Source organism: Nyctereutes procyonoides, unplaced genomic scaffold, assembly GCF_905146905.1.
Source record: "Nyctereutes procyonoides isolate TBG_1078 unplaced genomic scaffold, NYPRO_anot_genome, whole genome shotgun sequence".
Classification (NCBI taxonomy): domain Eukaryota; kingdom Metazoa; phylum Chordata; class Mammalia; order Carnivora; family Canidae; genus Nyctereutes; species Nyctereutes procyonoides.
In genome coordinates, this window is record NW_026575141.1 from 9,487,266 (window position 1) to 9,500,655 (window position 13,390).

The following is a 13,390-nucleotide window of genomic DNA, read 5'->3' on the forward strand; positions in this document are numbered from 1 at the left end:
ATTCCTGTAAATATCAAATATCTAGAGAGCTCTATATTCTTAATGTTGATTTGCAATAATATTTTTAAGTATGTGAGCTTTTTTTGTAGTGTAACATCAAGACAATAATCATTAGTCTTTCTTCCTTTTTAACTAAATTTTGATAGTAAGTTTTATTTGTTGTAACCTTTGTTTCATGTTTTTCACTTTATTTCCTTTTGAGAAATCTAAGAACTATTGTCACTCTGATTCTGGTGTTTGTGGTGACTTAGAAGTTTTGCAAGTCTATAGGCCATCAGATTTTCTCTTGGTGTGTGTGGTGTCTGCTTAGCAAGCATTTTTGTGCTTGTAAATGTCTAACGTTTGTGCCATCTGTTCTGTCCTCTCCTTTTTAATTCTTTCACATTTTTATGTTGGGATATGGCATGTTTTTCACATACTTTTTATGTAGAAATAATACTTATTATACAAAAATAGAAAGTTGTTAATACAGCTTTTTGTCATAAAAATATAGAGACTGTTTCCAGTCATTTTTCAAGATAATAGAAATGCTGAACTTGTGCTATACCCAAACTGGATGCAGTTAATAATTTACTCACAATCAATTAAGTCTTCCCTTTTCCCTAGGCAATGGTTTAATGTCTATTTAAATGAGTAATAGCTAGAGCCCAAATTATTCCAATAAATGTATTTACTGGAAGTTTGAAAGAATCTTTATTCTCTCTATTGAAGAAATACATCATTTTACATATAAAAGATTGTAGATCCAGAGTTCTCAGTGAGCCCATGAGAAATGATTTACTAATGCTTTTTATAGAAGGATAGGGTAGGTGTTTTCCTCTTGATTAACAAACAAGTAAATCATATTTGAAATATAAACCTTAGACTGATTAAAATTGCTTGAAAGCTTTAATGTACTGTCCTATTCAGAGTATACATATTTATGTTGTATACTCCTGGTTTTGCTCTTATATTACAAAATATGTTAGAAAAGGACTTTGCTTGTAACAAGTTTAGTAAGTCTCACTTTGGATCCAGTGAGAAAATCAAGCAAATCTTAGCTGCAACACTGAGACCTCCAGTGTGCCTTGAATTGTAAATCATAGGACCTTTACCCTGTGATGGGGGACATTTAAGTAGGGGAACCTCCTGTTTGCAGATAGATATTATTTCCACTTTTAAAATTTTATGTGCAAGGTGTGGGACGCCTGGGTGGCTCAGTGATTGAGCATCTGCCTTCAGCTCGGGGTGTGATCCTGGTTACCCAGGATCGAGTCCCATATCGGGCTCCCTGCATGGAGCCTGCTTCTCCCTCTGCCTGTGTCTCTGCCTCTCTCTCTGTGTGTCTCTCATGAATAAATAAATTAAAAATCTTTAAAAAAAAGTTTATATGCAAGTAGACAATACCCTGTGAGTATTGGTCTTTCTGCATATATTATCTAATTTTTATGATTATTTTTTATAGCATGTTTCCCATGATTGTCCCAAATTAAATTGGAAGATACCATTTTATTCCCTTTGAAATGAGGGTTTTATCCCTCCTCGCTGATATCACTGTATTATTGAACATCTAAAGGTAGTTGTTATTATTTGTAATTAAGGTTGGTATTTGTATTTTGTAAGATTGTAGAACTACCCATCACTAATATAGTTTATATCAGTAAATATACATAGTTTTTATGAATTCTAGGATTTCTCTACTCCTAAAATATTTTTTTTTCTAAAATAGTTAATTTTTCTATCCAGTCTTTAAATGAATGGAAAAATAATGAAGTTCATTATTATCTAAATTTGTGTATACTGTTGTAAAATCATGCCTCCAGAAATGTAATAAATGTACTTTCAATTTGTTTCCTTAGTGTATCTTACATTTTTATATAAGTAGAAAAAGAACATGAATATCATTAATTCTAGAATAATGTTAATTTTTTTATTAATAACTTTAATTCAGCTTTTCAGTGTGTAGAAGTTCTCAGTTAATGTATTAATAGTTAATTGTGTCTCCTGAATAAATAGTTGAATATTTTACCAGAGCAACCAACCTCCCTTACTGCCATCACTAGAATTACCATTGTATAGAAATACAGAATATTATATATATTATTATATATTATAGTATATATATTTTATTTTTTTTAGAAAATATAAGACAAAATATAAACAAGGTGGCAAAGGTTTAACTTTTAAAAGAAAAATATTCAATTTGGGTTTAGCTCAGATTAACTTGAATAAATTCTAATAGGTTATGCTGCATCAGCTATTTAATTCTGAGTGTAAATTAATTTTATAAAATAACTAAAAGAATTCAATTCTTTAAAGAGGGAAGGTACCCATTTTTATTAAAATGTTAAATAAGACTAATTGACCAAACTGTTTAATTTTGTTGTGATATTTTTGTTATTACATAAGAAAGTGTTTATTCTGTCAGAATAAACTTTACTGTCAGAAGTGGTGCTGATTCCTAAAAACCGAATTCCACAGTCTTAGCTAAGAAACAAAAAGATGATCTTTAGTTGAGTATTTCTAAATAGAATTGTATCATCTGTGCTCACCAACTTTGTCAAATAAAATGCAAAGATGAGTCCTTCTTTTTCTTGTATCATTTTTTTATACATATTGAAGTAAGGTGTTTTTTTTTTTTTTTCAGTATGATGTTTGTGGAGGGAAAAAGCATGCTTTCTTTTTTCTGTTTCTATTTCAGCGCCACCTCCTCCACCACCCTCTAGGGGAGGGCCGCCACCTCCTCCCCCGCCTCCACATAGTTCCGGCCCTCCTCCCCCTCCTGCCCGGGGGAGAGGCGCTCCTCCACCACCACCTTCTAGAGCTCCCACAGCTGCACCACCACCACCGCCTCCGTCCAGGCCAGGTGTAGGAGTCCCTCCGCCGCCACCAAATAGGATGTACCCTCCTCCGCCTCCAGCCCTTCCCTCTTCAGCACCATCAGGGCCTCCACCACCGCCTCCACCCCTGTCATTGGCGGGGTCAGCGGCACCACCCCCTCCACCACCTCCTCCACCTCCCCCGGGGCCACCACCTCCCCCTGGCCTCCCTTCTGATGGTGACCATCAAGTTCCAACTCCTGCAGGAAGCAAAGCAGCTCTCTTAGATCAAATTAGAGAGGGTGCTCAGCTAAAAAAGGTGGAACAAAACAGTCGACCGGTATCCTGCTCTGGAAGGGATGCACTTTTAGACCAGATACGACAGGGTATTCAGCTGAAATCTGTAAGTAAACTGTACCTTTCAGTTTAGACTATCTGTCTTATGGAATTTTAAAGTAATTTAAAAGACAACTTGGAAAGTCTTTAATTCACTTTCTGCTCTTTCTCTTGGTATTCATGTAACCCTTTGAATTTCTGATAGTTTTACATACCATCAAACACACACATTGATACCTACTCTTGTGTAACCCATACTTTTGTAATCAAAATATCACCCCAGAAAAAGTTCCCTCATGCCTGTTTTAGAACTTCATGTAAGGGGAATATTACAACATGTTTGCTTCACTTCTGAATAAAATTTACTCTAAATTTAAAGAAAAATCTTTAAACCATGGAGAAGTAATCCCTGCCTTTAACGAATTACAAGTACCTTGGTAAGTTCAAACCATTAATTACCTTTATGGAAACTAATGCATTCTAAAGTTCCTGTGTTCTGAAATTTAGATTAGTAGGGAATCCAGTTCTGCAGAGAATTGAAAGAGTTCTAATAGAATTTTCGATAGTGGTAGTAGATAATTTTGGAATCTCTGTACTAGGTGAGGCAGAAGTTGGCAAAATTTTTTTTTTTTAAAGGACCACATATAAATATTTTAGGCTTGCAGGCTATGTGGGTCTCTGTCACAACTACTCATTTCTACTGTTGAGCCATAAAAGCAGCAGCATAGATAGTGCCTAATCAAATGGGCATGATTGTGTTCTATAAAGCTTATTTAGGGACACTGAAATTTGAATTACATGTAATTCTCACATGTCACAAATATTCTTCTTTTGATCTTCTTCTAGCCATTTAAAAATGTAGAACTAATTGTTTACTTGAAAAAGTTCTACAGAAATAGGACAGACTAGATGTGGCCCATGGTAGTTTGCTGACCCCTTTTCTAGAACCTAAACTGCCTATATTTACATACTTCCTTCAGGGTACATGTAGTCTGTTAGTTCCAACAGGAACATTTGCTCTGTGGGGCTTCAGATGAGTATGGACGGTAGTTCTTCTATGGAGTAAATGAAGATGAAAGGAGATTTTAATAGAAAATTATTTTGTGACGTAGAGAATTATGGTAACGTTCTAAATCTCCAGAGCTTTGGCTAGGAAGAGAATAATGGATACGGAACACAGCTAATTGAATGAAAACATTTAAACATTGACATAGCACAGATTTTAAAAACTCTCTTTAAAGTGTATCTAGAGCTTTTTCTGCCAGGTGATCCACCTGTGAGCAGCCGTCCCTGTTCCCTCTCCCCCTTTAGTTTAGACTAAAGGTTTCTCAGGAACAGTTGAAGAATTTTGAATAGTTGTTAGTGGGAAGAATTAGTGTCAAAATGACCACAGCCAAGGTGAGTAACAGGTTTTAATGGAGTCATTTTCAGTGTGTAGCTTAGAATCTGTGCCCCCTCTCGCCGTGTCACTCATTCCCATATCTGCCACTCTTAACTTCCCTTTTTGTTTTTCTTTACTATTTTCTCTCTCTTCCACAATCACCTTTTATTTCTTTCTCTCATTTACTGAGACTAATAACTTGTTATTTTTAATGAAGTTGTGTTCTCTTTTTAAAATCACATCCCATGTCATCTTTTCCTAATTTAAAAAGTTGCCAAATTAAATTCCCTATTAATTTTCCCCGTCATTACTTCTTCCCATCCCATCCCATCCCATTCCATCCCATCCCACTCTCTCCCTGCCCAAAACACCTTGTAAGTAGATCTCTACATTTTTTAGAGGGAAAAATGTGTTCCATTCTAAGCATAGGCCATCCTTACCCTAAATAATCACTTTTTAAAAAAATTGGCTGCAGAGTAATATCCTAAAGGGCATAAGTCAGTAAATTATTAGCATATTATATATGTGATCTGAGACCATAATTTTATTTCATTTTTTAAGAAACCATTCTGTGGTTGAAATTTCTCTAGCTGTGTTTCTTTAAACTGTCTATATAAATCATTTATTCAGTGATGAAAATGACTAGCATAAGATCAGATTTACTTAAAGAGCTGACAGAAAGGGTATAGGTATTCACTTACATATATTTTGAATTCCATGTTCACAGTACCTAAACAGCACTGTGTCCAAGTCAGTGCTTTAGAAGACGTATTTATGGTAGTGTTGTGCTCCTACCGTGCTACCCGCTTGGTATTGCCAGCTTCTTCAAGGGAGTCCTTCTGCCTTTGGCTGCCGCGCTCCTTTGATGGCCTTATGCTGACATGAGGCCAACACCTAAATACTAATGAATGAGTCAGTATCTTATGGAGAATTACTTTGAATATTTTTAAAAGAAAAAGATCTGTAAGTCCAGAAAGACCAGTAGTAGTATTAGGAGAAAAGTTGTAAAGACCAAAATAAAAAGTTTGCCCTAAGAAAATTTTTCTTTTTTTTCTTTTGAAAATGATTTAGAATTGAAATGAAACAACAGTGTGATTTCATTTTAATTATACCAGTATTCTACCTTTACATAAGTAATATAATTCCAGACACAAAATGAACAAAATAAGTATTTTGTATAAATGACTGCTCAGTTTAAAGTACACTTAGAGCAGTACTTTCGAATTTTTTTTTCCTGAATCTCTACAGAGTTCTGTATTCTCTCTTTTTAAATGAGAGTTAAGATCAGAGAATATTTTGTACAGAAATTAGATTTTAATGAGACCCCTTGAGGTTAATTCCCCCCCCCCCTTGAATGTAGTTTATACTAGATAGAAGTACTTAATTTAGGGATAGTTGGTTCAAGCCTTGTGAGGTAGGTACATTTTGAAAGCTACCTAACCTAACTGACCTCTTTGAAGAGAAGTTATATGCTATGAGAAGGAAAGTTTATTTTGAGTTAAAGCTTATATATACACATACACAGACACACACACATATATACATGTGTGTAATGTTACATATTACTTAATATCATATGAGGTATGAATGTAAGTATATAAAGTTATAAAGCTTTTGTAATAAAGCTGAGTTTTCCTAGGAGAGCAGAAGTCTCTTCAGTTGCTCTTAGACATCTTAAGTGTCCTTCTCACTTAACAACTCCAGGAATCTGGGTATTATAGTTTTATAAAATGATATTCCTTGATAATAGTTTTAAAGTTTCATCAGCTAAGGCTTTGTGTACTAAAATGAAAATGAACAGAAGTAATCCAGCTGTAAGGGCAAGTATTATTTAGGGAAAGGTTTGTTATTCTAAATTATAAAATATGTTGGTGGCTTTATACATTAAGGAGAATGAAATATATCTTAAATAATTATTTTAAGACAGCAATTTATTTCTTCTTAACTTAGTTAATCCTGTCATTTGCTTATTTGCTCTTTTTTTTTTTTTTTTTAATAGGAAGTGATTCTAAAAAAGTAAGACTTTGGAGACAAAAATTTTTTGCTAAGAATTTATTTTTAAATTTTGCTAACTTATTTTCCCCAAGGTATCTGATGGCCAAGAATCTACACCACCAACACCTGCACCCACTTCAGGAATTGTGGGTGCATTAATGGAAGTAATGCAGAAAAGGAGCAAAGCCATTCATTCTTCAGGTATATTTTCATGTGTATATGTATATTTAATTTTAATATTTGAAGTTCTATTTTCTATTTTGTTGTTGTTGTTGTTGTTATAGTCTGTTAGCTTTTTCCCTGCTATTGAATAACACTGATGTGGATTTTAGGGCAAATTTTTAAAAGTTGTTGCCACTGTGATTAATCTATCTGAAGCCTAATGAGTTCCAGGACACCATAGCCATAACCACAAATTGGAAGAACGACTTAAGAAAAATGGCAATTTCATCTCCTATATCAGAAATACTAATAGAATGCCTGGCAAACTTCTGAACGAGGCTTGAGATTCTGGATTTCATTCCTGTGACATTCTTGTGACATGAGAAATTCAAGTTCCCCTGATTTGTGAGAGTCAGGGCTGAGAAACTGGTTTTCTGGGATTTGCTAATGAATCTTAAAGTTTTTTGTGTCTTCTTTTTTGGGATTTCCTAAAAGGTTTATTTGAATAAACTAGTCTCTATTCTGAGGCCATTATTAAGCATATGTGCACCACCATATAAGTAGGTATTACTTTCAAAAGAGAAAGCAGTGGGTCTTGCTGATGTAATACTTGAGGTTTACTAAAGAGCTTACCCAGCATGATGGACCAGAATCAGTTCTTTATTCATATTAATCTATTATTTACTTTCTGTGGACCTCAATTTTCTTACATGTTGTATGGAGAGAATTCATGAATCATATTCATGAATATGAAGAATAAAATAATATGTAAGTAACCAGCAGATTACATAGCACATAGTAGTAGGTGCTCAGTAAATGTCATTTTTCTTCTCTTTGTTTCTCTGTAAGGAGGTGGATATCTAGGATCTGTTACCAATATTTGTTTTCCTTAAATAGACCTCTTTCTTCTCATACTATGTAATAAAGATAGAATAGGCTAGTTCATTCCACAAATATTTATCGTGGAATAAAAAAAAAAAACAAAAAACAAAAATCCTGGCCTCCATAGAGCATGCATTCCAGTGAGAGACAAACAGTAAAATTAAGTTAGAAAAATATATGGTAAGTGATGATTATGTACTGAGGACAAAAATTAAGCAGAAAAGGGAGATATAGGGACTTCTAAGATGTGTGAGGGAAGTTCATTTTGAAATAGGATGAGGACTAATAACTGATGTGACATTTGCAAGAAGACCAGAAGGAGTTCAGGGAGTAAACCATGTAGAAAACATGTTCATTCAGGTGGAAAGAACAGCAAGTGCAAAGTCCCTAAGGTTGAGGAACATTAGTGAGGTCAGTATGGCTGAGTAAGGAAGGGAGGGAAAGAACAGTAAAGTAATGAAGTGTGAGAGGTAGTAGGAAGCCAGTAGTGAGGCTTTGGAGGCCATGAGTGTCATGGGAGGCCACTGAAAGGTCCTTAGCAGAAGAATGGCAATGAGCCAGGAAAGAGACAGTAGAGGTTTGAATCAGATTGGTAGCACCAGTGAGCAGGAGTTGGATGCTTGAAATATTTTGAATCTGGAGATCTTTGGGTTTTCTGATGGATTAGAAGTGAGGTTTGGAAAAAAGAAAGGAGTGAAGGATAACTCCCCAAGATTTTTGACATGAGCATGAAAGGAGTGAAGGTTTGAGAGGAAATATCAGGAGTTTTTTTTTTTTAAATATTGAATACTTACTAAAAATTCAAATGTAGATGTTGTACAGGCATTTGGTTATGAGCCTGAAATCGAAGGGCGAGGTCTGGACCGTTAATATAAATTTACCTGCGGTTAAAATAGGTGAGGTATTTAAAGTTACAGAACTATCTGGGATCATTAAAGAAGTGGATGTAAAAGGGGAAAGAAGGTGTAATAAGGTCTGAAGGCTGGAGAGTGTATTGTCTTAGAAGATACATGAAGTGTTGGAAGGAGGATGGAGTGACAATCTGAGTCAAATGTGTGTGATTGGTCAAGATAATGAGAACAGGAAATTGAGCTCTAGCTTTAGCAACAATAGGTCATTGGTGACCTGGAAAGACCAATGTCGTTGGGTTCAGGAGAGAATGGGAGGGTAGGAAGAGAGGCTGGCTTTTGAACTGCCTGCTGTGTTTCCTTAGTGGCTTAGTGTCAGTGAGTTTCCTGCCTATTGCTGGAATTATAACAGGAACAGGTAGCTGAACAATCTTGTCAGGTATATTTTTTACAAATTTTCTTTAAAGGTAGTTATTAAAGGGGCATTTCTTAGATTTGAGATATGTGAAAATTCAGAGGCCAACCTAAATGTGGGTTTACACATAAGAAGCACTGGTTGAAATTTGTTACATAGATACTAAGGAATTAGAATCCAAGTCTTCTAACTTCTGTTGTAATCTTCAACTGACCTTCATACTCTTTAGGTGTATTTTATTTGTTTCATCTTAAGTTGTCCTAGTAACCAGATTCCTCCAGAAATCGAATGGTTTTATTTCAGAAATTAAATAATTGGAGAAATCATCCAAGAATCATGTAATGTTATTTTATTTATATATATATATATGTTTAGATTGTTTATCTTGATTATTTTCTTCTAGATGAAGATGAGGATGAAGATGATGAAGAAGATTTTGAGGATGATGATGAATGGGAAGACTGATCTATATATTATATATATATATATATTTTTAAGGTGAAATACTAAACACTACTTTCTGTCTATGGGTTCTGTAAAATTATCATGTAAATGTTCTACCAATTTGCTGTATATTTTTGTTGCCTTTTTTGCTTTTTTTTATTAATCTGTGCAATACCTCATTTAATCTGTAAAGGTTTGTCAAAATCCTCTACAAAGCTACTCCCTGTTATTGTGTGCAAGTTTACACCAGGATGCTCACTTAATTTGTGAATATTTTTCATTCCATCAGCAGGGGAGTTTAAATATTATACGTGAGACTGACAAAAACCTTAATGTAATTTAGTTATAATGCCAGAAGGAAAACACTATTTTCATACCCTACTTTTTCTGTACCTAAATTTTCTTATTAAAATCTAGTATAGCACTACATTCTTTTTTAAGTGATACAGACCTTAGTTTATTTAGCCCCTTCATTTTGAACACCATGCTACATGAATGTTGAAGCTGACACATTGCACAGTTCTCTAGACATCACTACACTGATGGAGTTTTTTAAGTTGTAGCAGTATGCTCTACATTATGTCACTACAGAGACGCTAGTCGGGAAAATTAGTGACACACCTCTTACAACAATATTGCCTGTTCTTGTACAGAAGTGGTATTTGGAGGCTGGAATCATAAGGAGACCTTGCATACCTTTACTTGACTGAGATTATTTTTATGCTATAGCAAATGTGGCAGGCTCTTTTTAGCAAAAATTTAAAAATATTTTTGGTATTACTCTTAAACAATTAAGTTTTTGCAGTTTGGGGGACTTTTGGGGTAATATTCTACGTGAACTGAAGGAGGCTATACATTATGGTTACTTCAGTATCTAGTTAAATATACTATAAAAATCAGAACATTATAAAAATGATGTGGAATTATTTTTATTGTGTAATGTGTATGGATTGAGGTATTCAGAAATACCAGCCGTACAAATAGAATCTAGCTGGCAAAGGTAAACACTGTAATGCTGAACCTATTACGCTATTTAATTTTTTTTTAATAATTTCTCAAGGTTTTTGTCAAATGTCAGGTGAAGGGTTACATTTTTCTTAAAAGATTGGTGGTCCCAGTGTCATATTTCTTGAAATACATAACTGAATGATAGATTCTTTTTTTTTTTTTTAAATAAAACTTTACAACCTGCACATTTGTTATGTATACTAAATGATGTGTTAAAGTTAGGGTTTCCTTGCCTCTCTACAATACACTAATCTGCCTAAAGATGGTTGTTTTCATATTTATAGTGCTAATTACCAGACCTACCTACTTTAAATTTTAGGTAGAGAAATGATCTGATTTAAATACAGACACGTATTTTTCTCACATTGAGTCATACACAGAATGTAGTTCCAGATGTATTTCAATACTATAATCACAATATCCAACTAAAAATTAAGCTCTCTAGAATTGTACCGACCAAAATCTAGTATTGACATGATCTTGACAGGCTGGACCTGCAAGATATGGCTTGAATTTTAACCAGTTATCACATAATCTCTAGTGATCATGCATCTAGTTATCATAAGAAATAATTTAAAAGGTTTTGTTGCCTGAAAGCAGTTAAGTGGTACAGTAAGATAGTTAAGTTATTCAAAGAATGTTACCTTTCTTGCAAGAGTAATTTAAACACATGGGAAAGATTCTAGACTTTTTGTTTCTTGCAAAAACAGTGCCCTCTGCTGCTAGAAACCTTTTTCTGCTTACTCTCATTTTTATTGTGGCTTGAACTCAGTGACACTGAGTCTGGTGTGGATGAGGCTGGACAACTACTAACCAATAGAGTTAGGAATTTGTGCAAATGGTAAATAGAACATTATAATTATTTTAAGTAAATATTAAGCATCCTCCCCTTTTTTGACATTATGAAAAACATTTTAAATATCCTAGAAAGGTCCTTTAAGGTATGCCAATTTAAGATCTCTCTTAACTTTTGGCCAAGGAATTCAAGGTTTTCCAGCTAACTTCGGTGTGATAAATATTTATCAGGAGCTGCTCCAAGGAAAGGATATCAATTCTTTTGAGTTGGAAACACAATTTTCAACATGTAAGATGGGTATACAATTTGCTAAAGGTAATTGAATTTATTCTTCAAGAAAAAAAGGCTTTCTGTTATTGTTGCACAAAGTCTAAATTACTATTGGTTGAAACACAGCAGCAGTGGAGTTGAGTCCAGGCATGAAGATTAAATCCACTGTAGATGTAACGGTTGCATGTTTCAGCCTTCCACCACCTTGCACTGTGGGCAGCACTGTATCTGCGCGTTGTCTGAAAGCCTCCTGTGTATACTGCAGCTAAATGATTGTCCGATAGCCTTCGCATTTAACAAACTAGCATGAGGCTTTTTATATCTAAATGCTACGTGATAGACAATTTCAGCTAGCCACATATTGTATGCGTGAGATTCATAAAGACTTTTCAATCATTCATTTCCATTTATCAACTGAAATTTTGTTTAGTATGTGAATTTTTTTGAAATGTATAGTGATAGGATGTTGCACTGGTGGCAATTCATCATGGAGCATAATAAAATTAATTTGACCCAAATAGACTAAAGTAGCTGTGTTTTTCTTTATTGTTAAGAGATTAAAATGGGTAAAAAATCATTTTTTTACTGTACACTACAGTAAAGGGCACACAGCAGTGAGTGATGATGGTCGAAGTCTTCAGCAAACTGCGTGCCCCAAGAGAGTGTGCCATTAAATAAACACAGTGAGCAAAAAGAATGCTACACCCTGTTCTGCTGGGAAACAGCTGCTCAGCAGCTCCCTGGAAGCCACTGCTGTGGTATACAGAGCATTCACATTGCAAGGTCAAACTGAAGCTCTTTGGCATACCAAAAATGTTGAAGTTCCCTAAAATCAGAATGAAACTGAAGTTTACTGGTCATTTCAGTAAAAGCCAAATATAGCAGTTCATGTGGGACTTAAATAAATGGTATCCAAGATGGAACTTTAAACAGGAACTTCAGTTTTGATAAATAGAATTTTTTGTGCCGCTGACTTTGGGACAAGTGGGTGTCTGAAGATTAAACTGAGTTATGGAATCTAGTGTGTAGGATGCTACAAAACGCCTCCTAAGAGCTTTAGCCGAATTTAAACATTTCAGTAATATGTTCTATTAAAAATTTGTTTCTATTGTGCAGATGTGAACACTAAAGAATGTATTAATCAAACTTTAAAAAAATTTTTTTGAGAGACAAATGCCTCAGAATTGCCCTTGTCGCATTGTATTTATCTAATCAAAGGAGAAATTCCTGAAATAACTTACTCTCCTTTAGAAATGGCGTTCTTAAAGGACAAGTATAGCGATAAAGTCTATTTATAGTACAATAGAAAATTCTCTATGAAAAAATTTTACATTGCACACTTTTATTGACGTTATGTCTTGCCTACAAAATACAGCATTCTCCTATAATTTCTTAGTCTTTTATTGATGGATTTTTTTAACCTTTGCTTTTTAGTGAACCCACTGGGAAAAGGTATAATAAATTGGCTGTTATAAATATGACAAGGAACATACATTAACTGCAAACAGTTAATGCTACGACTGCCTTTACTTCTACATGTGCTATGTGGTATCCTTGCATGAAGGAGTCCATTGAAAATTTTGGTTTTATAACAAAACATGTCTACATAAATCAGCTGCAGCTTTTTTTTTTTAAATATATATCAGTGGTCATCCTAACTTGCTGCCGTATTTAATTTCACACAAGCCCAGTGTAAATCTAAATTGGTCGTATGTACCACCATCAGGATTGACATATCAAGATCTGAATTGCACACAATCATTTTGAGTAAAATGTGACAGTAGCTTATGTGTGGTTTCAGGTTAGTCAAATATTTGCATATTGGGGAATTTCTAGTATTTTGAAGTCCTTTAATTTTTTAACAACCACAAAAATTTCTTACATTTTAGTAAGAAATTTTTTAAAATTTTCTAGAGGAAGTTGCATTTTAGCAGTATCAAATTACATTATGGAACTGGAAGTTCCAGGTATCATACTGACATTGCTTTCTGTCTTGGACTGGTTGGCATGTCTTGACCTAAATTCACTTTTATCTTGATTATGGCTAGATGTGTG

The 13,390-nt window shown here is 34.3% G+C and overlaps 1 protein-coding gene across 3 annotated transcripts in view; it reads left to right on the forward strand.

Annotated features, from left to right (window-relative positions):
* The window catches only part of WASL (WASP like actin nucleation promoting factor), a 68,389-nt gene extending 57,935 nt beyond the window's left edge, over positions 1–10,454 (forward strand). For all 3 annotated transcript variants that reach the window (XM_055307302.1, XM_055307304.1, XM_055307303.1), the window contains exons 9-11: positions 2,681–3,201; positions 6,603–6,711; positions 9,221–10,454. In XM_055307302.1, the coding sequence (XP_055163277.1) occupies positions 2,681–3,201; positions 6,603–6,711; positions 9,221–9,282 (692 nt within the window). In that variant the 3' untranslated portion in view covers positions 9,283–10,454. The remainder of the gene's footprint in view (positions 1–2,680; positions 3,202–6,602; positions 6,712–9,220) is intronic.
* Positions 10,455–13,390: the final 2,936 nt, after the last annotated feature.